This window comes from Phoenix dactylifera, chromosome 14 (genome assembly GCF_051530095.1).
Source record: "Phoenix dactylifera cultivar Ajwa chromosome 14, Ajwa_hap1_PhDact_Kaust_v1.1, whole genome shotgun sequence".
NCBI classification, from domain to species: Eukaryota; Viridiplantae; Streptophyta; class Magnoliopsida; order Arecales; family Arecaceae; genus Phoenix; species Phoenix dactylifera.
The window spans coordinates 27,318,922-27,340,052 of NC_143203.1; the positions used below are offsets into that span (position 1 = coordinate 27,318,922).

At 40.6% G+C, this 21,131-nt stretch overlaps 3 protein-coding genes and 1 non-coding gene across 4 annotated transcripts; 1 reads left to right on the forward strand and 3 right to left on the reverse strand.

The window, feature by feature from the left end:
- Positions 1-989: 989 nt before the first annotated feature.
- Positions 990-3,196, reverse strand: LOC103697263 (aspartic proteinase PCS1-like). The gene has a single exon (XM_008779091.5). The coding sequence runs from the start codon at positions 2,746-2,748 to the stop codon at positions 1,399-1,401; it is 1,350 nt and encodes a 449-aa protein (XP_008777313.3). The 5' UTR covers positions 2,749-3,196; the 3' UTR covers positions 990-1,398.
- A 3,146-nt stretch (positions 3,197-6,342) lies between these two features.
- Positions 6,343-15,126, reverse strand: LOC103697915 (amino acid transporter AVT1C-like). The gene is made up of 11 exons (XM_008779857.4): positions 13,136-15,126; positions 10,973-11,265; positions 10,044-10,258; positions 9,901-9,924; positions 9,610-9,790; positions 9,294-9,513; positions 8,249-8,384; positions 7,885-8,047; positions 7,525-7,568; positions 7,366-7,428; positions 6,343-6,725 (listed from the first exon to the last, which is right to left on the reverse strand). The coding sequence occupies exons 1-11, from the start codon at positions 13,339-13,341 to the stop codon at positions 6,627-6,629; spliced, it is 1,644 nt and encodes a 547-aa protein (XP_008778079.4). The 5' UTR covers positions 13,342-15,126; the 3' UTR covers positions 6,343-6,626.
- Positions 11,285-11,365, forward strand: TRNAL-CAG (transfer RNA leucine (anticodon CAG)). Its single transcript has one exon. It is a non-coding gene; the product is annotated as a tRNA-Leu (tRNA).
- Positions 15,127-19,039: 3,913 nt separating the features above from the next.
- On the reverse strand, positions 19,040-21,131 carry LOC103697270 (E3 ubiquitin-protein ligase RDUF2-like). Its single transcript, XM_008779104.6, has 2 exons — positions 19,569-21,131; positions 19,040-19,452 (listed from the first exon to the last, which is right to left on the reverse strand). Exon 1 carries the CDS (start codon positions 20,700-20,702, stop codon positions 19,584-19,586), a length of 1,119 nt encoding a protein of 372 aa, XP_008777326.1. The 5' UTR covers positions 20,703-21,131; the 3' UTR covers positions 19,040-19,452; positions 19,569-19,583.

Sequence of the window (21,131 nt, forward strand, 5' to 3'; positions counted from 1 at the left end):
CCGTGACATTAATAGTTTAATACTATCTGTTTATTTATTTGTTTTGTAATTTTTATAAATCCGATTTTGGGTTTTTCTTCCTAAAAATATTTTTTTTAATAATTTAACAAATTGGGTTTCTCAATGGGAAATAACGAAATTTGGACTTCAGATGCCATTAATTTTCAAAAAAAACTGTGGACATGCTCACTTTTATGTCTGAATGAAGAACGTCCAGGAGTGTCCAAATTCCTTTTGAATCATGGTTTAAAAAATCAGCCATGCTATTCAGCAGCTTAGCCAATTTGATGTCTTGATCATGAAATTGTACTTTAAATTAAATAAGAACATATATGGTTATGAATAAGAAGAGGCTAAAAATTGGAAGAGAGCCCAAAAATATGTTTCCATGCAAATGTTTTTTTTTTCAAAAAAAAAAAAGCTTGGGTAGCTCAAAAAAAATTAGAGATGGGATGTACGCTAGATCAAAAATTTATGAACTTGAATCCAATTTGTTTATTAGATGGGTCAAAAATTTATATTCAAACTTGATTATTTTATTAAAGATATAATTCGATCAACAGGTTGAAATAAGGTAAATATATTAAACCGTTAAGCATTGCCATCTTTGAAGTGACACTGTAATTTGTGCCATTAAACGAAGCAAGATGCACGGTGCAAGATACTTGAATGAACTTTTGTAGTGACTTTTCTGAATGACCACATCGTTACTCTTATCCAAAATCGAACTTCATTTGCCTTCTTGGTATGCTGCATGTATTTTTCTTTTTCATTGTAATGATATATAATATAGTACATATACTATATTGCGAGAGGATACAATAATGCTGCTGATTTGGAGCTTGGTTAGGTTGCCCACCACGTCAACTTGAGCGCAGGGTTAAGATTTATGCAAGCAGGCTTAGATGAAGCGACAAGATAAGCCCATGCAAGCCCTTCGGAACTTTGGGCCGAGTTTGTGAAATAGGAACCCATCCTATGGCGCTGTGTTTGATTTGTAAAATGGAGGCTTCAATTGTGCTGGGCCTATTATTATTCTCTGATGCACCATTCTGCAATTTTTGTACATAATAGATCACACACAAACATCAAAATGGATCTCCACGGCGCTGGATACTATCAGAATAATAGATAGATAGATACATGTTCCAAGTATTAGATATACATCCATTTGTAACAAGAAGTGTTGCCGTTTCTCGATGCCGACGCCTATATCTGATGCACCCACAGCCATGCCATTCCTCGCTGTCGAGTCCACCAGATCTGGACCGTGAGATTGAAAATTGACAACTTTAAAGTCACCCACAGCCAAGGAGCGCCAGCCTTTCCGTCCGGGGAACACACAAAATCCCATGCAACATGTCACATGTCGGAGAATTAAAGAGAGTGGTCCATCCGTCACAGGACCACACCGAGCCTCTGGCTCGCGAGGTCGCATCGGACAGGCGCGAACCCGAGCCGGCCGTTTTCCAGATCGTACTCGACCCACACGTTCTGCTGGTGGTGGTGCCCTATAACGTACGCCGAGAGCGGCACCAAGTCGGAGTTCCCGAACGTTAAGCACCACACGCCGTCCCCTCCTCGCACCTCTCCGGCCACCCGGTAGAGCAGCCGCTCGCCGGAGACCTCCACCTCAGCCCCCCGGAACATCAGCACCACTGCCGGCAGCCGTGGGAGTGGCCGCCGCTCCGGCACCCGGAAGCAGGCGTCGAAGGCCCCCTGGAACACGAAGCTGGGCTCGTCCAGGGGGGTGAGAACTCCTTTGGTCTGCCGTAAAAATTCGATTTTCAAGGCGTCGTAGGCCGCACCGAGGAGGAAGGTGAACTGGGTGCCGGAGTCCACCATGGTCTGGCCGGCGCCGGTGTGGTCCGGGACGAGGACGGATTTGGGGATGGGGAGGAGGACGGTGCCGACGCGGATGCCCTCCAATTGGACGGAGTACGCGACGCGGTCGAAGTAGGGGAGGGGGAGCGAGATATCGACGAGAGGAGTGTAGTTGAGAGGGAGGAAGGAGAGGGCGGCGTGGCCGAGGAGGAGGACGCCGGAGGAGTCGCGGTCGGAGATGCAGTAGGAGAAGCGGCGGGTGTTGGTCTGGGAGACGAAGGAGAGGGACCCCCGGTTCATGCCGAGCATGCCGGCTGCAGCGGGGTCGCCGGCGGCGGAGGAATAGGAGGCGGCCATGCAGCCGAAGGCGGTGCGCAGGGGAGGGGAGGCGCCAAGGGAGAAGAGGTCGGCGGCGAGGGTACCCTCGGAGGAGGAGGCGTCGGCGTAGGAGAGGGCGACGTGGCAGAGGCGAGAGGCGTCGCAGGAGGCTGGGATTGGGAGGTCGCGAGTCTGGGAGCGGCAGGTAGGGGAGGAGCAGGGGATGGGGGAGTAGGAAGAGGAGGCGCGGGGGCGGAAGGACGGCGAGGTTTTGGAGTCGCAGAGGAGCCAGGAGAGCTCGCTGCCAGTGTCGAGGACCAGGGAGACGTTCTGAGGCGGGGAGCCGACGGAGAGGGTAATGGTGAGGCTGACATTGTGGTGGAAGAGCAGCTTGTTGGGAGGACTGGGGAGCGATAAAGACGCCACCTTTTGGGTTCTAAGGGGCAAAACAAGGGGTTTATCCCTCTTTGTTGTTGGCGTCGTGGTAGTAGTTGTTGTTGTCGTCGCCGTAGTTCTTGCGGTTGTCATGGAGAGAGAGTGGAAGGCTTGAAAGAGAAGAAAACATGGGAATATCAGAAGAATGGAGGTAGAAGCAGAGGAGGCCATAATGTTTTGCTTCTTTTGAGTATTCAACGACTAACCATTAAAGAAGGGGGGCTGAGGGTTCTGGAACGAAGGAAAATAAAGTCTTGAAGTGGGGTGGAAGTGGGAAGAAGATATCATATGTGTGTAAAGCGAGGGGAAGGAGAGCTAATGATGTGATTGCGATCTGGGAGAGTGGGGTGGTGGAGGTCGGGTATGGGGGAGGACTGAGGAGAGACTACCGGAGGGTTGTGAACTCTTCGTCTTCTATGCTTACCGACTTTGATTCCGAAAGAGACAAGAGGACTGTGTATTCCACTTTGAAGTCTAATCTAAACAAAAACGTGAGGTATTAACATATATAGTTGGGGTTCCCAAGTGCCGCTTGGCAAAATGGAGGCTTAGCCTCCATAATGGTAAATAGTAGAGACCATTAATACTTTCAAGAAGGCCTGTGGATGGTGGTTTAACTCGTCACAAGTTCAAAGTTCACATCTCAAATCATCTATATTCCCAGATAAGATAGGATTGGATAGATACCTATCCATATGAGAAGACTCTCGGCCAAGACCACTGACTTATTCTCCACGCGGACGCGCTCCGCCAACCGTGCGGGAGGTCCAAAATTCCCATCATGGACCGGCTGAGACAGCAAACAGGCTTTCCAGAGGTTCAGCATCTGACAGGCGTTCATCATGTAGCCAAGATACCTAACATTGTATCTGAGAAGGCTAATAGCCAAATATCGCTGACTGAGCCTAGCCCACCAACCCTGTCCCCACTGACCCAAAGAAAGCCCTGTGTCGCATAATAAAGTTACTGTTTTTTTTTGTGAAAAAAAAGAAAAGGAAGAAAGAAAAGCTCGTAGGAACAAAATAAAGCGTTACAGCTGTTTCCTTGGACCGCCACCTTGACCGCAGGTTCCCACATTCACAACAATTAATTTAGAACCCCAGAATTCTGCAACTTTTGGAAGATGACAGCCTTGAAAATAAGGACTATTAGAGCCACTCATAAAAAATTGTAATTTATAATATTAAAAATCTATTTAGTTGATTAAGTTGAAAATTTTATATGCTTTATAAATAGCAAAATCATATGATTAGAGGCTTGATTAAATCTATATTTATAAATATTTAAAAATAACTTTGGAGTTGGCAGCTCTGTAGTAATTTTTTTTTCGGTAAAATTTAGGCTGGTTCATTCTAAAGCTACTTTTAGATATTTATGAATATAGACTTAATCTAGTTTATAATTTTATGATCCTACCAGTTGTACTGGCTCAAATAAATTTTAAGATATTCTATAATTCTATTGGGAGGACAGTATTACGGTGCCAAAGATCAGTGAAGCTTGCTTGACTGCATGGTGATTTGTATTAGTTGGAACTTCGGAGCACGCGGGGAATTTCCAAGCCTAACGGCGACATGAACAAAGTAAAATAATCTAGATATCGGTCGTGCCGTCCATGGATGACCAGCCTTCGAAGCGGTGGACTTCACAAGGTCATGATTATCTTTAAATATTAGCCTCTCATCCAGTGTGCTATGACCTGCTTGTGGACCTACTTGGAATTCCATGCAATATAGTCAAGAAGGAAGTACCATGGGTTGCTAGGATCCTTCTCGAGGGGTACAGCTTGCCTGTCCGTGTCAAGCCCACTTAACTCCATGCATTCTACTGCAAACCAACCCCATTACTCCAGTGTGTATAATTACCAAGTAATCTCTCTTAACACAAGCTTGCAGAAGCAAGTTAATATATTTTTGTGAATGACACGTCTCTAACTTGTTTTTTTAGCGCCTGCCAGGTTGCATGGAGAGAGACAAGCTCCCCATTCCAGATGAAGTGCTGTAAAGCTGGCTTTAGCGATCATATTGGACTGAATGTATGATTGCATGAACCATACGTTTTGCTTTATGTTTAACAATTTCTTTTACCTCTTAAATTCTGGATTATTGACGCCATTGGTAGTATAAATAGGAAATGTTTCTACTGACATGCATATTTCTAATAAAAGCCTGCTCTTCTCAATATGACTAGCTACCAGTGTTTTAATCTATAATAACACCTTCAATCATATACCATACAGTATGTGTATATATATTAGACCATATGCTTTACTTTAACTATTTTATTTTAAAATGAATAAAAATTATTTAAATAAGGGATTGAAAGTATTGATTATGATCTAAACCAAATTGATACGTAAATGAGCAATATCAATTATGCTAATACTATAAAATACATGATAAAGCATATAAAGTGAAAATTGACCGGGCTTCAATCATATATGGGGGCAATGTAATCCACTCATAAACTGATGCCATTATCTTTGGTCTCATGAAAGCCACAAAGCAATTAATGGATGAGGATGGGCTCGCTCTCAATTGTCCAATTCAATGTCGGAACCTTGCGTGTTTGATCACTCAAATGATCTTGAGCCGCAGTAGGCAATGATTGGTCTCTGATAGTTTGCACGGATAGAAAACGTGGAAATCCATGCGGCCGCAGTTCTAAAAGTCAAAAGTCACAGCCTTTCAGGTAAATCTCATGCAAAGGAATTCAATGGCGTGAAACTTCTTGTTAACTGCTGATCATTGCCGAAATACCGGCTCCTGGAGGCATCAAACTTCCAAGTACAGCACTGGTTTTCAAGTTGGCCGTATGTCACAGCCTTAGGACGCAAACGACACACAGCCACACAGGCGCACGCTTGAAACGCTAGTCTTAGCAGTCTCTTCTTGCACATCAGCATGCATGGGGTGCACCATGAATCCATCATGTGTTGGATAATCAAATTAACCTTGCTCTCAACAGCCAGATCTTAGGGTCTACTCAAGTTAGAATGATTACCTCAAAAAAAAAAAAATCAAGTGAAAATGATTGCTATGCCATTTGGGATATTTTTCTAGAGTGAAGCAATCGTCAAATTAATGATTGCTATACTGATCTCAATTTCATATTCCATAATACGAGGTGCAGGTTATCAGATTGGATGATGATGGTAACGGGTTGTATCTTTCACGCAAAAGAAGGATTAATTAATTTATCTTTTTTCACACGAATCCACTTTTGGATTGCTCGCCACCCAAAACTCGAAGGGCTTCGAAGTCCATATTTCCATCCATTGATTACATATCACAAAGCGAGCAATGAATGATGCAAAGGTGGATTCACTCAAAGGAAGGTGAATCTTTCTTGCACATTGAGATATTTGGAAAAGAAATCGGTCATAGTGTCGTTGGTGACTCGATTATAAGTATGCAAATTAATGTAGGAAAGAGAGAAGATCTAAGAAGGTAATAAGATCTATAAGCAGGCAAAATAAAGGTTGGTTCATGCTATCTTAATGAACCAATCTGAGTATTTTACCCATATCAACCAGTAAACATTCAAGATTTATATGTTCAATATTGAAGTGCCTCTCATTCATGATATAAACATCTTTGGAAGAACAACATTAGGTGCTTAAAACCGAAACTTGATCAAAAAGGTGCATGGATATGCTGGACAAGCTTTTTTTTTTTTTTTTTTTTTTTTGCTACAACGAAACTTGATCAAAAAGGTGCATGGATATGCTGGACAAGCTGCTGCTTTTTTTTTTTTTTGCTACAACGGATGACTTATATACTTCTAGTATGAATATAAATGTTAAACAAGCTTGAAGAAACTGATTGCTGCATCATTAGAAAACTGGTATACAGGATCGAAGAATTGCATTCACGGGACTTGTATGAAAAGAGCATACAGATCAAGCAGCTTATCTGTTCCATTTGGTTCATCACCACTTGATTGGTGCTAATTCATTTATATTATTTGCTATTGGCCTGCCGCTGACAGCTTCGGAACTTTGGCCCGCTTCAGCACTTGAATGAATAAAATAAATGCTTGCAAGGAACCTAATGCCCTTTACGGTCAAGTATCTGCTTGATTGAGCTGTATGAACCAAAGCAAGAGCATACCACTCCCACCATGATAATTGAAATGCAAACAAAAACCTGAATACAAAATGTAGGAAAAACTTGATAATGTTTATGAATTATAGTGCTCGTCAAGCTATAAAATGAACGATCAACAGAAATTTAAAGTTACTAGTTCTAGAATGGCTAAGCTTATGAGCTCGGTATTTTTTTTACAATTTATATTTCCATGAACTTCACTGATGCTCTACTTGTTTGTTTTCTGTTGTTTTTGGAAAATGGCAATTTCTGATAGCCAGACGATACATCAGCTTTCAAGCTGCATATCAATGCATGGCTATTCATGATAAATTTTTGATATGCATATATGGTTTATGGAAAAATATCTAAGATTCTATGTAGGGGAAACAAATATCAAAAATTATGTATCCAAGGCATCTATTTAGAAGCATCGTGAAGCAAAATTTTCTTTTAATTATTTTCCTACATATAATTTCTGACTTCCATCTGAATACAAACTTTAACTTTTAAGAAGATACCTCCACAGGAATAATCACATAGCAATGCTCATATTTTCAAAAAAATATTAGAGCACGCTTGTTACGACTCAATGTCTGACAAAAGAGAGAGACAGCGGCAACGATTAAGAGTTTTAAGATAATTTTTATAGTGATGCTTTAGATTATGTCAATGAGATAAAATATATAAATTCTCTTACCTGTGTAAAATTTACTGATCTGCGCTGAATGCTGAGATAGCATGCACACGGTAAAATAAGAGCCTGCTATGGCAGCCACGGAGTGTAGTAAATATTTGAGCAGATTCTGATAATGAGATAATTTAAAGCATAATAAGCCTGCCCTAATGAAAAGCTTACCACTAACATTGTGAAAACAGATCCAAGCAATGCCATTACAAATCCTGCAATTCAAAGCAAGAAACATTTATGCTTCCTAGCAGCAGAAGTATAACATACTAGCATGTGTAACAGCTAGAGGACAGAAGCAATTTAGGGTACTCAAAAAGCTAGGCATTTACTTTCAAATTCAAAGTTAATAGGATTTGGGAAGTGCTATATTGATGGAGAATGCAGCCCTAAATAAAAATGAAATTGTTAATAGTTATGTTCAGATATCTAAGGGAAGTTAAAACAGTTCACAAACCTAAGGATATAATATGTAAACACCATACAAGTGCATTACAGAAATGGAAGAATACTACTGAAGGAAATTCTCACCAAAAAATGGAAACAATAGTGCCACGAACAATGTCGAGAAAACCAGAACTGTTCTAATCAACACCGCAACCAAATGAGATTGTTCAGTTGAAGGTAAAAGCTCCTCTAGACTCAATGCAACTGGAGTCATAGTTAAGGCGTATTTCGAGAGAGGATTTACAACCTACAGGCCAAAAACAAACCCACAACCTGTTATTGGAAAGTAGTTTGTGAAGAACAATCAGTCCCTCAATCAATTTTAAATGTGCCAAATTTTATAGGTTGAGTTAAGCAGGGTCAGTTCACGATGGTTATATATTCAGATTAACCGAGCATTGCATCCTATGCTTCATGTACTAAATCTTATTTTGGTTGTTGCTCATACCGTAGTCCAAACAGCAATTTTAGAGGACAGATACTGATGAGGCATATTTAGCGTAAACTGAGACTTAATAGACTCGCCAAACATCAGAAAACCTGCCACCGCTACCCCAGCGTACAGAATGGTGCACAGGGCAAAACTGCACCAAGAAAGTGACAACAGAGCAATCATTAATGATAAGACAATGAAAAGATGATATATATATATATATATTATTAGAAAATTTATCATGAGAGAGTCTCTTGAATCAGATAATTATGCACATAAGTAAAATGTTGACTGAGGATTATAGAGGGACGTATTGACAAGATTGAAATACTGGAGGTGCATATTGTCATCATCTCAAACAACTAAATCAGATAAGCTGTGAAAAATAGATGCAAAAGGTTAAGATTTTTCATAAGTACATAACTTTGTTATATGGTAATCAACTGTTGGCTAAAGACATCACTAATTACAGATCCTAATATAGGCATGCTTTTTTAACATCTAGTGTTAGGGATCCACCATAAAACCTCCATAGAAAGAATGTATTGCACATGCAATACAGAATGTTTCATTAGCTTGAACTAATGCAAAAAAGCCCTTTAGGGCGGAAAAGGAAAATGATTCAGCAAGGAAATGTAGTTTTGCAGTTTAAACAGTTTTTTTTTTCTTGGTGTTCATCAAGAAGTGGTGATGTTTCAAGTTGCATGCCTCACTAATTGTTCTTAATATCTGTAATCTTTTAAGCAAGAACAAATTGATCGCGGAGACAAATTCACTTTGTTCATTGAAGAGTCGAACCATTTTATTCTAGATTGTCAGAATATGACTTCCCATGCTTCAAAATGGCAACAGGCCCTTATCATCTATATAGTAATTCTTTGCAACCAGTTCAAGAGTTCACATCTGTGTCATATTAAGATCCAAGAAACAATGTTTAGTTGTTGATTTGGGTAGATATTTCGTTTTGTTGAATCTTAGACAGTAACATAGTGGCATCCACTAGAAGTCTAGAGCTTTCAGATCAAATTTAAAATGACAAATAATAACTGTTATTTTTTACCAGAAAATCAGAACTGCTGGAAATTGTGCCTGTATATTCATAGAAGAATATATGTTTGGGAAAACAGAATGCCCTGAATAGCAGAAGCCATATAACCCAACTGCCACTGGAAGGTTTGCAAGATCCAATGCAGTACCACCTGGATGGAACCCGACTCGATCCACCGCACCCACCCAAAGCAAGCAGATCACAACCAGTATAGTTGCAATCACACCACCAGCTGAAACAAGCACTCACGAACGTTTATGACTCAAACTGGCTGCTAAAGATCTGATACTGATCTGGAAAGCTTAAAAGGATTCACAATGAGCATCACCTGAAAGGTATGACAGCAAACCAAGGTTTCTGAGCCACACTGTTGGAAGAACCATGATGGCTGTTGTTCCAGCAAAGAGCTGGTGAGAACTCAAATCAACCCCCATGAAATTTACATGGGCATGGGGAAACAATGACGACAAGCTATCACCCACTAGAGTTATGTACTCGACGCAACTTGCCTGCATAGAAGAAGAGAGGCAACACTGATTACTTTTACACTGAAAAGAGTATGCCTAGATGGCAGGAAACGAGTAGAAAGATGGAAGATTTCTGAAAACATCTTACTTACATAAAGCTCTAGGTAAAGGACTATCTGCATCAAGCAAGTAAAACAGTTAGCAAAATCACACAAGTTTCTGTGATGGTGGTACAAAAATCTTCAGTCTTATAAACTCTAAACACATCTAACAGTTCGATGGTCAAGAAACATACTGATATCCATAAACGACCGGTCATTCCAAATGCCGCCTGTCCGATGTCAGGATATGTCTGGAGCTCTGGGGAGCTATCTAAGCATCTCTTTAGCAAGACCCCAGTGTAGCATGAGATGGCACCCAATGCAAACAGCACCAGCATGCCCAACCATCCACCTTCTTTGACTGCATAAGGGGTTGTAAGGATTCCAACTCCACATAGAACATTAATTCCTGTTGAACAAACACATTTTCAACCAGATGAACATATGGCACAAAATGGAGCTAGCGCAAAGTTAGCCATGCACTTGCATGAATAAACAAAATCCTTGTAGGTTTTAGGCTGGTGGTTCTTTTGAGTGGATTTACTTATCTAATGTTTAAAACTAAGTACCATGTGCTAACAATCAAATAGAATCACTCAAATAAAAATTAGATACATATATGGATAAAATAGAGGTCGAAGTTGTGCAGGAAAAGGCAACCCTGTCTTCTTCTAGTTCGTATAACACCAGTCACCAAATTTTTCCATTCTATATCTGATTCTCAGTTATCATATGGATCAAAGCATGTTCCATTGGATTCTTCGGAGAAATTTTGTTATGGGTTGTCCCAACCTGACTCAATACTATTGATTGGTACGGAACTTTTGGCCAAGACAACCCTGCAGAAAAGAGAGATCTGAACTAGGAGGGAAAGAAAGCAACATTTTCGTTCATGTTTGCTCTCTCTTTTCATCTCAATCACTGTTCACAATTAACATACGAGCAAGCACGCGTGCATGCTTGCATACATACTCATCTCCATGGCGGCACACGCAGTAGTGCATTGTGCTCAAGAACATACCTTGAGGCATATATGCAATCCATTCGAATATAAGAAAAACCATAGGATGGTAACATATAGAGCAAAGACATGATTAAAGGAGGTCGGTTGTGTCACTTATACCATTGACGATTGCTTGAGCTGTAGAGCACTGTGGTGAGGGAGGCAAGTCACGGTAGGAGTATGCACCGAAGGAACCCTTTGATGGAGTGGAAGGGAGGGGAGCGTAGGGTGGAGGCCCAGGATGGTCCGAGCCGGGGTAGATGAGTGGCTTGGTGAGAGAGGGCACCTCCTCTGGTGCTGATGGGGCCAGCATCGAACACCTGAAGAAAGAGCTGCCCGCCCGAACCAAGCTGGACCCCGCCATGAACCCAACGTTGGGTGAAGGAACGCTGGCCAATATATCAAGAGACTGCCTGCAACATCAAATCAAATGTCAAGATGGCCGAGTTGGTCTAAGGCGCCAGTTTCAGGTACTGGTCCGAAAGGGCATGGGTTCGAATCCCATTCTTGACAAACGATTTTTTTCTTAAATGTCATTTTTTTTACTTGTTCGGTATTTTTCCAAATCCTTTTTTTTTCCCCAAATCTTTATTTTTCTGTTTTCAAAACTTTTCATTAGTTTTATTATTGGTTCATTCTTGACATACAATTGCTTTTACTGTTGGTATATTTTTTTCCAAATGTTTTTCATGACCTCTATTATTAGTCCTCCTTTTACCCCAAAATGTTATGATTAATTTTATTGTTATAATTTAAAATATTTTACATTAAAAATTTACTGAATTATTGAATTTACAAAAAAAAAAGACTCAATCAACTTGTATAACTTTATAAATTTTTGTACGTTTTCTTGCAAAATCTTCTCAATGAGTTCGATAGCTACAATCCAAAAGAATTTTTATGAAAAAAAATATTTCATTATTGAATTTACAACAAGAGCCTCACTATTTTACGAAGTGAAATGTTTACAACAAACGATTTTTTTCTTAAATGTCATTTTTTTTACTTGTTCGGTATTTTTCCAAATCCTTTTTTTTTCCCCAAATCTTTATTTTTCTGTTTTCAAAACTTTTCATTAGTTTTATTATTGGTTCATTCTTGACATACAATTGCTTTTACTGTTGGTATATTTTTTTCCAAATGTTTTTCATGACCTCTATTATTAGTCCTCCTTTTACCCCAAAATGTTATGATTAATTTTATTGTTATAATTTAAAATATTTTACATTAAAAATTTACTGAATTATTGAATTTACAAAAAAAAAAGACTCAATCAACTTGTATAACTTTATAAATTTTTGTACGTTTTCTTGCAAAATCTTCTCAATGAGTTCGATAGCTACAATCCAAAAGAATTTTTATGAAAAAAAATATTTCATTATTGAATTTACAACAAGAGCCTCACTATTTTACGAAGTGAAATGTTTAAAATTCTGCTAAACAATTTTCTCATTTCCATCATAGTTAGGGTTACCAACTTTTATATATGATCATTCGTTACTAGTAACTATGATTGATTAATGTAAATGTAATTATTAATCTTAGGATAGGTAGGAGCATAATAGTAAGTCCAAAATAGATAGGACAAAAAAAAAAGGCGGCCCATCTTGGCAAATGTGAAAAGAATATGATTTTTCTTTTGTAAAATCTCCTATAATCTACCATCTTTCTCTAGGAAATTTTTCATTCCTTTTCTAATCTACTAAAGAGTTTACTATTATTATTTAAGTCTAGAAAAGAAGAATAAGGATTTTTTTTTCTTAATATTTGAGAAGATTTTTTCACTAGCATTTTTATAGGCTCACCAGTTACCATCTATCACTGTCCAAAAAGTGAATACTCCTACATCGATACTCCCTTAGAGTAGTATTCTGATCTCATCCATATATCTCCCATATATTTTATCAGTTCTCATGCAAGAGAAGGAGATAAAAACCGTAGATACTAATCTTTTATATTTTTTCCCTGCCATTCCTGATTCTGCCATCCGGTGCATCTCCTGTGTAGCAAATAGCCAATCTTTTCATATTCTTCAGAAGATGCATTCGAATACATAAAAGATACCCTATATTTATACATAACATATATTCTTCCATCGAGTCTAGACATATATATTCTAGACTCGAGGTCCGGCGACAAGAATTCTTTGTATCTACCACCACTGATTGCACTAGGTGGATTCATTTCATCCTAGAATAAAAATATCAGGTAGATTCATTTCATTCTAGATATACGATGGATCTAGTCCACCTGATAATTTCTGAAAAAGACAGTAGAGAGGACCTGTAGCTCTGGGGCCAACTGGGCTGATAAGAGCAGGGCTCTCCTGCATGATGTCGGGAATAATAGGACGAGTGAGCGGAGGGGGAGGACGAAGAGGAGGAAGAAGAGTGGGGGCAGTCGTCGTGCTGCTGCGCTTCGTTGTCCTCGTCGTCCGTCTCGACCTCGAAACCCCGGTAGTCCGGCCCCATCTCCTCGTCTGGCTTCATTCCGCCCACACCTCACCTCTGCTCGATCGCTGTCTCTTCCCCACAAAACAAATTAACAACAAAATATTTGCCACACGGTAGAACCAAAAGAACAGTGGACGGTCTCTTGGTTTGATTTATTTTCTCAGAGGTGGTGGAAAAGGAAAGAAGAAAGATAGAGGGAAAGAGGGACGTGAAAGGAAAGCCATGCCACCTGGACCTCCCGTTCTTGCATGCTATCGTGCTCGCAGGCACCCATTGATGCGGTTTGGGTGGCGACGACTCCGTGCTCCAGTACACATGTCGCAGTGTTGCTGGTTGTGTTGACCTCGGTCCCACATTCGAGGCTTGGCTCCAGTGGGCCCCAGATCTGGGTGCGGATTACGTGGGTGTTGTACTGGTGATTTGGTGATGCCCTAATTATAGGAGTCCTACAGGCTACAGCGCATGCTTCTCCTCTTAGCATGGAAGGATCTTAACGTATTCGAAAAAGAAAGAAAAGTAAAATAAAGTCTAGGTTGTCTCGGCAATAATTAGCACTCATTTGATAGAAATCTGGCCTAAAAATGGGTCTATCAGGCATTTCTAAAATGATCCAATGTACCAAAAGAAGAAGAAGGAGGAGGAGGAGGATGCATGTCTCCAAAAGTTAGCATCATCCAGGACTCCACTTGAGTCACCACCCCACTATAAAAAAAAAAAAAAAAGCCTCTCCTCTGGTCTACTATTGGTCGTATGTGTCCTAGGCCTTTTGGCCTTTTACATCCAAGGAAAAAAAGGGTTTGGAATGTTGTTAGCCATAAGAAGCTGCTTTAGGGGTGGTACCACTAGTTAGGGTCTAGAAATTTTAGTTAGGGCTGGGTATGGGTCAAATTTTCTGACTCAAATTACAAGCGAGTCGAGTTTGAAACTGAATTTTGTCTCAACTTGGATTATAAGAATAGAGTTCTATTTTGGACCAAAACAATTTAGGTTAGGTTAAGTTACAATTTTGGAGGAGAATTTATTGAATGATTGATTTCTCTTAATTCTAATTATGTAAATCGTTTTGAGAATTAGCCAATGAAAATTTTATGGAATGGATTTGACATGTTAACTTAGCTCTAGAGGGATTGAGCCTAGCAAAAATAAATTACATTAGGATCAAATAGATAACCCAAAATGACCCATAGATGGCTATGGATCGATGGGTCTTGACCCAATATCAGGTTAAGTTATTTCTGGTATGGGTCAAGATATATTTTATATGTTGTTGCCCTTACTTGACCTAGCCTAGCTCGCTCCATTTTCATCCCTAATTATACAAGAGTAATTGTAAAATATATAAATTGAGGAAGTAGAAGGAAAATGCTTGCTGAATCCAAATATGAGACAGATCCTGAGGAACAATTAATGCATTATCAACAATTTCATGTGCATGATAATCCATCTTATCCTTTCAACAAAAATTAATACATTATCAGCTATTTCATCAACAATTAATACATTATCCTGAGACAAAGTGTGAACCATATAAACCATCTATTGTTTCTTATACTTTTTTTAATGATTTTCCTGGAACTAGAAATAGGTAGGTGTATTATATAGTAATGTTGCTTTGTATTATCCATCCGTCCTTCCAAGTTTGATGACGTTACCTTTCAAGCAAGTGGAGAAGTGATGCAATGGATGAAAAATAGGTGATAGCCATGTTTTTGTATTAAGAGCAAAATATGGATTACCTATGCTACTTCGCTGCATTAACAGGTCGTATGGACCTATAATTTTCTCATTGGTTTAATGTATTTTCCTCATGGTGTTGCATTTAATCGTAAATTCTGAAAGTTCTAATGAGGTTATATATATATATATATATATATATATATATATATATATATATATATATATATATATATATATATATATATATATATATATATATATATATATATATATATATAAGTTATGATTTTAAAATCAATGACATGCTATTCAAATTGAAAATCCAAATGTTGAACATGGTATACACTTTAATTTTTTTTTAAAAAATAAAATTTATATTTTTGTTGGTCTCTAATTTATGCATTCAGTCTGTCCAAAAAATAACAGTATCAATTATGCTAGGATAATAAAAATACATAATAGAGCATGTAAATTAAAACATGTTTTGTGAATCATGGTCTATACATCTTAAAACATAGGTAAATTTAAATTCTTTAAATTTTAATGATTAAATCATAGTAAAACATAGCCTCATATTATTAAAATTACCCATGCCGATACCTACTTGACGATCATGTTAGAGGCTATGAAAGCACATAAATTTTAGTTTTTATGCATCTTTTTAGTGCAGATTATATTCAATAATTTATATCTTGAATTTGAATATTCTACCATTGATTTTGAATCTTCAACTTTTTTTTTTTCAAAATGTTAACATAAAGTGCAGAAAGATGAATAGACAGATAAATCAAGCGCCTACACTCCATTTGGAGGCAGACCTGTGTAAATTAAATTTACTTCAAGCCCCAGGCTCCAAACCATCTCCCAACCCAGTACCAAAACCAGAGCAAACCAACAAACAAAACGTAGATATGGATAATGAAGAGTTCTGGAGCAGGTAAGGAATGGCGTGCAACGAACTGGCAAAGCCAGTGCAGGGGACAGGAGCTGCGGCTGTGCCAATTCAGTGAGTTCATGTCGCCTCCGCTATCACCCTTCCCAATACCCAGGCCTCAGACGATGGTGTCGTTGGATTCGCCCCATGCATGCATTGGCATAATGCCCAACGCTATACTTTGGGTGCCCTCTGACTCCAGCCAGAGGGACCACTGATAAATTTTTCATCTGTCGGCAGGAAGCACACATGCATCAGCCTGCATGCAAGAAGACTTGTCACGAAGGTCATGAACAGTGGCTTCAGTGGCGATAGCAGTCCTCCAATTTAAAGAGAAGGAGAAGGATTTTAAAGAACAAAGATACGAGATCATGACTCTAGACTAGTCGCAGCCAAGGGATGATGCAACTTCAACATGACTATCATTGAAATAGAGCTGAGAGCTGCTTGGAAAGATGAGGCTCGTCCTTAAAGAAAATTTTATCATGGTGATCGAATGGATTCAAGGCTTGTACAGAAATGATGACGGACAACCACTGCTATGCGACATACATAGGCTTTCGAAAGGATGTACCTCCTTCTGGGTCACTCATCTTTACCGGAGGCAAATATGGTTGCTAACTGAGTCCAATATTGGAATGGGGTCTTTGAGAGAATCATAAGACTATTACTTTTTCTCTTTATTATTTTTTTTTCTGATTTTATTAGTCGTACTTATGCAACATCGGTATGAGTTGCAGTTGTATCAAAATAGAAAAAAAGAAAAAGCCCGGAAGAGATGAGAGAGAGATGGGCATCAGGAACACTGTTTAAAGTGCTGGGCTTGGATGAAAGGCCGTGGCCGAGCTCCTGGGGCAGTGCAGTCTGAAAGCGATGGGCCACAAGAAACATCATGTTCCCTAAAATTTGGCTGTGCTCCCGCAGGCTTTTTGAATACCGACTTCCTCCCAAATGGTTATGGTCTCATAGGTCAAATGCATCGCCAGGTGTAAAACAGAACAATCTCTGGAGAATCACATATCTTGTTCTTTGGAATGCGGACCAGCCATTGACCTCCAAAATAAGAGGAGCAAACCGTACGTGAGAAAGACGCAGACAAGTGAGATGACACATGTTAAAACTACATAATAGAGCTTTAGAAGAGAATAAATATGCCAATCTACATCCCACCTGTAGAAAGCCATCCAAATGAATGAGAGCATCACAGAAAGGAGAATACGAAGTCATCAATCCAATCAACCATGCCACTCCGGGACAATAGGCAGAATAAAGAAAAGCTGGTGATGCTTTACTTTAACCTGGCTACTTTATTCTCTTTGTTTCATTCTAGCTATTCTAATTTCTTAAATTTCGTTGACTTTGGTATGAACACTACAAATATAATTCTTATTTATCTGCATATGCAATCACTGTTTCCATTGTTTTTTTGTGTGTGTGGAGGAATTCATTACTGTTTCTTTCTCACGCTGAACCACTGGGAGTCAACCGGATTTCTCACCATTCATCTACCAATTTTTGACATACAACTGATTTTACCTCGAAACTCATAAGGATGAAGCATTTCCCTTCATGTGCATGATTTCATAAATAATAAGTACAAGGATTTTTCAAAGGAGAATTTTCTGAGAGCAAAGATTTTCAGAGGTTAGAAACATAAATAAGTGACATTTAAATGTTCAATTTTTCTCTGAGCTCTAATCAGCACTTACATCTAAATTTCTAAATGACAAGTTCAGCAAAGCGGCACAGCATAACATTTTAATTAATCTGATGGCACTCAAAAACAACTTCCAAGAGATAACTCCTCTGCTTAATTTCAGTCCCAATTCAAAGTATTTGTGGCCCTGAGATCTCCACAAGCTCAGAACACTGATGCCGAGCCTCTCACAACAAGAAACAGCCAAACTCAACGATGGAGGAGGACAGAGAGAAGACAAAATCTAGTCAGCTGGAACGAGGATTAATGAAGGAAGATGAAGACAAACACCAGTGACGCCATAGGTTTCTGAAAACACCAAAAATACTACACCTCCTAAAGAAGGCCAACCACTTCAATTATTAATATTACTTATGCACATAAACATGAAGCTATAATTTAAGACCAAGTACATCCACCCTGCAAGAAAATAACAAGAACACCTCTTACAGAAATTAGGAACGGACGCCAGCTACCCTATAACAGCAGTTATATACCACCATAGCAGCAGCCAAAGAGTTTCTCAGGGTTGTAACTACGCAACCATATCTAAAAAAAACTGAACTGAAACCAACCATTGGTATATTTTTTAGCATGGTTTTTCAAATATTAGAGAACCGGTCAGCTACTACAGAACAACCAGGAGAAAGGAAAGCATTTCAACATTGCCGCAACTGGGGAAGGAAATTTAGAAAACCTACAAAAGCAGGACAGATGAATAAGCAAAAGGTCAACAATGGCTTACAGGGTCAAGATTCTTTGATTTAGAAACAAAATTTTGGAATCAAATCTCAGCGGACAGAAGAGTTAAACAATGATGGTCCATCCAAATAAGAACAATTAAGCACTTAGAACTGCATCCAACACAAGGATATCTATTCCAATAATCAAAGTACTGATTTGATGGCACCACATGCTACATTTTCCTCTCTATATAATGGAAATAAATGCGGAGCTACTTTCATCTACATAACAAGAAATTTGCACAAACTATGAGCATCTAGGGCGAAATTGCTATCGCAGGAACATGCACCAAAGAAAGTCTGCGTAGATTAATGCGAAAGCGAGAACAACTCACCATTGCCGATTAGCACTGCAATTAAAGGAACAGCAGAAGTATACCACCACATGATGTATAAAGAAGACCAATGTATTTTCTCACTGCACTAGATGGATTTCGATGCCACTTAACAATAACACCACAAATATTTACATAACAGTTAACTTAATCAACCCAAAAGTGCAGCAAGTCTTGAACTTGTAGATAGCAATGAGGAACTATTATCAGATAACAAAATCCAATCACAGTTGAGGTTAGCTAGATGCAAACTCCCCGATCCAATAGAGTACAGACCATCGAGTATTTGTTAAACAATCATGGCAGTTCATGCAACCCAGTTAAACCGAAATTATAAGCAAGCTAAACATAATTCAAAAGGAGAAGCTCGAGATAATGCCCAACACTTGAGTGACAATAGATCTCGATGCTCCATGTATAATGAGGAGAGCAGATAATCCAAAGGTTCGATACACTAAAAGATGGATCATATGACAACATAAGCTTGAAAAAAGGGGGGCAACTTTAGCACACAACTTAAAAAAATAGTAGCAATAATGAATCTCTGACTCATAACATTTGCAATAAGCATGGTGCATGAAGGCTTAACCTTCATAATTTCCAACGCAGGCGGCATCTCAGACAACTTCTTCGGTTCTTCCTTTGTCTTCCACAAGGAACAGCTTCGATTGGAACCAAGCAGTGCAGGAATTGCTTCCATTGCTTTTGTATTTACAGTGGAAGTAGAACATAACTGAGCTTCAGCTTTTCACAAATTCTCTTCTGCTCGTCCGGCACAGATATGAGCAAATAGATGAACTGAGATGAGAACCCAGAAAGAGAGAGAGAGAGAGAGAGAGAGAGAGAGAGAGAGAGAGAGAGAGAGAGAGTTTTCTCACTTTTTCCTGTCTCCATTACCACCTTGCTATTGCATTCTCATTTCTATCTTCCGATGCCCAACCGAGGCGCCCCCGTGAATTCACTGTAAGAGGGCCACTCCGGCTTCTCCGGGAAGACGATGACCCAGACTCTGAATTCGATCTAGGAGAGGAAGGCCGTATACACCTAAAAACTGAGAAGATATTTTGAATTGCTCGGCGAATTCCTCCGCTCTCCGGCGACCGAGTCCCCCGAGAGGACCAGGAAATCCTTCTCGGCGCACCCCCAGCATTGGCTCCACCATCCATCTCCGTGTAGATGGCAGGAACCTCTCGATCCCCGGTTCGCCTTGTACTGGTGAACCTCCCAACTGCAAACCCACCACCTGGAAGCCTCCAAATTGTGAGCCCGATCATATCATCATTGCCATCCAACTCCGGGGATCTGGGAACATCCGAGGGCAGCTCTTGGCGGCACACGGGGCACGAGTTCCGGAGGGAGAGCCACGGCAAGATGCAATCTTGATGGTAGATGTGCTTACAGGGCATCTCCCGGGCCTCGGCACCGAGCTCGAACGGCTCCTTGCAGACAGCACAGTGGGACTCGGTGCTGACATGACTGGCAGCGATCTCGATGGTGGGCATCGACTCGATGGCGGACTTCGACGCCGGCGGGTGGTCGTACCCCTGCCCACCTCCGACCCCATGCATCTCGATCTGGGCGAGCTGGTCCAGGATGCGGTCGAATCCCGATCCCATCAGGAACTCTGACATGCTGGAAGGCAGGGGACGGAGACCGGTGCCGTCCCCGTCGTCGTAGTAGAACTCGAAGTTGCCGGAGGCCGCGCGATCTGAACCGGAACCGCCGCCGCCACCGTCGGACGGGCCACGGAGGACGATGACGGGGTTGAAAGGGGAGTCAACGGCGGAGGCCCGGCGGTTGCGGCGCATCCGCGCGTCGGCCTGGCGATCAGGGGCAGGGGGATGGGCAGGGAACCGCCGGCGACGGGTCTCCCCCGTGGCAGCGAGGCGGGGAGGGGTATCCACCTCCTCGAGGAACCCCCCCTCGCAATGAGGACAGACGACAGCGTCCTCTGGCAAAACCCACACGAAGCGGCTGCACCTGTAGCACCAGTACGACGCCGTCGCCGCCATGATCTTAAAACAAAGACCTCGAGAAGACGAAGAACCAGAACCTCTAGACCCAAATCGAAATAAAAATCCAATCTTTGGGAACCGGGAGGGCTAAAAATCGGATCTTTTCATCTAATTCGGAACAACGAATTAGAAATTGGAGATCTAGTAACGGAATTTCTTGGGAAACAAAAAAAAAATATGCCTCTCAAAATCCCTTTTCTTCGATTTCACTCAACTTCCTCGCTGATCGAGGGGCGACGACGACGGAACCCCGGAAAGAGGAGGAGATATGCGGTGGGGAGAAGACGAGAGGCGGGGACTGGGGATTAGGAGCGACGGGGCGACTCTCCGACCGGCGGAGGGGGGTTGGAGATCTAGCGACGGAGAGAAGAAGTGGGGGAGGCGGTCGTTGCAAGGGATTAAAGGGCTGGACGGAAGCGTCGACGG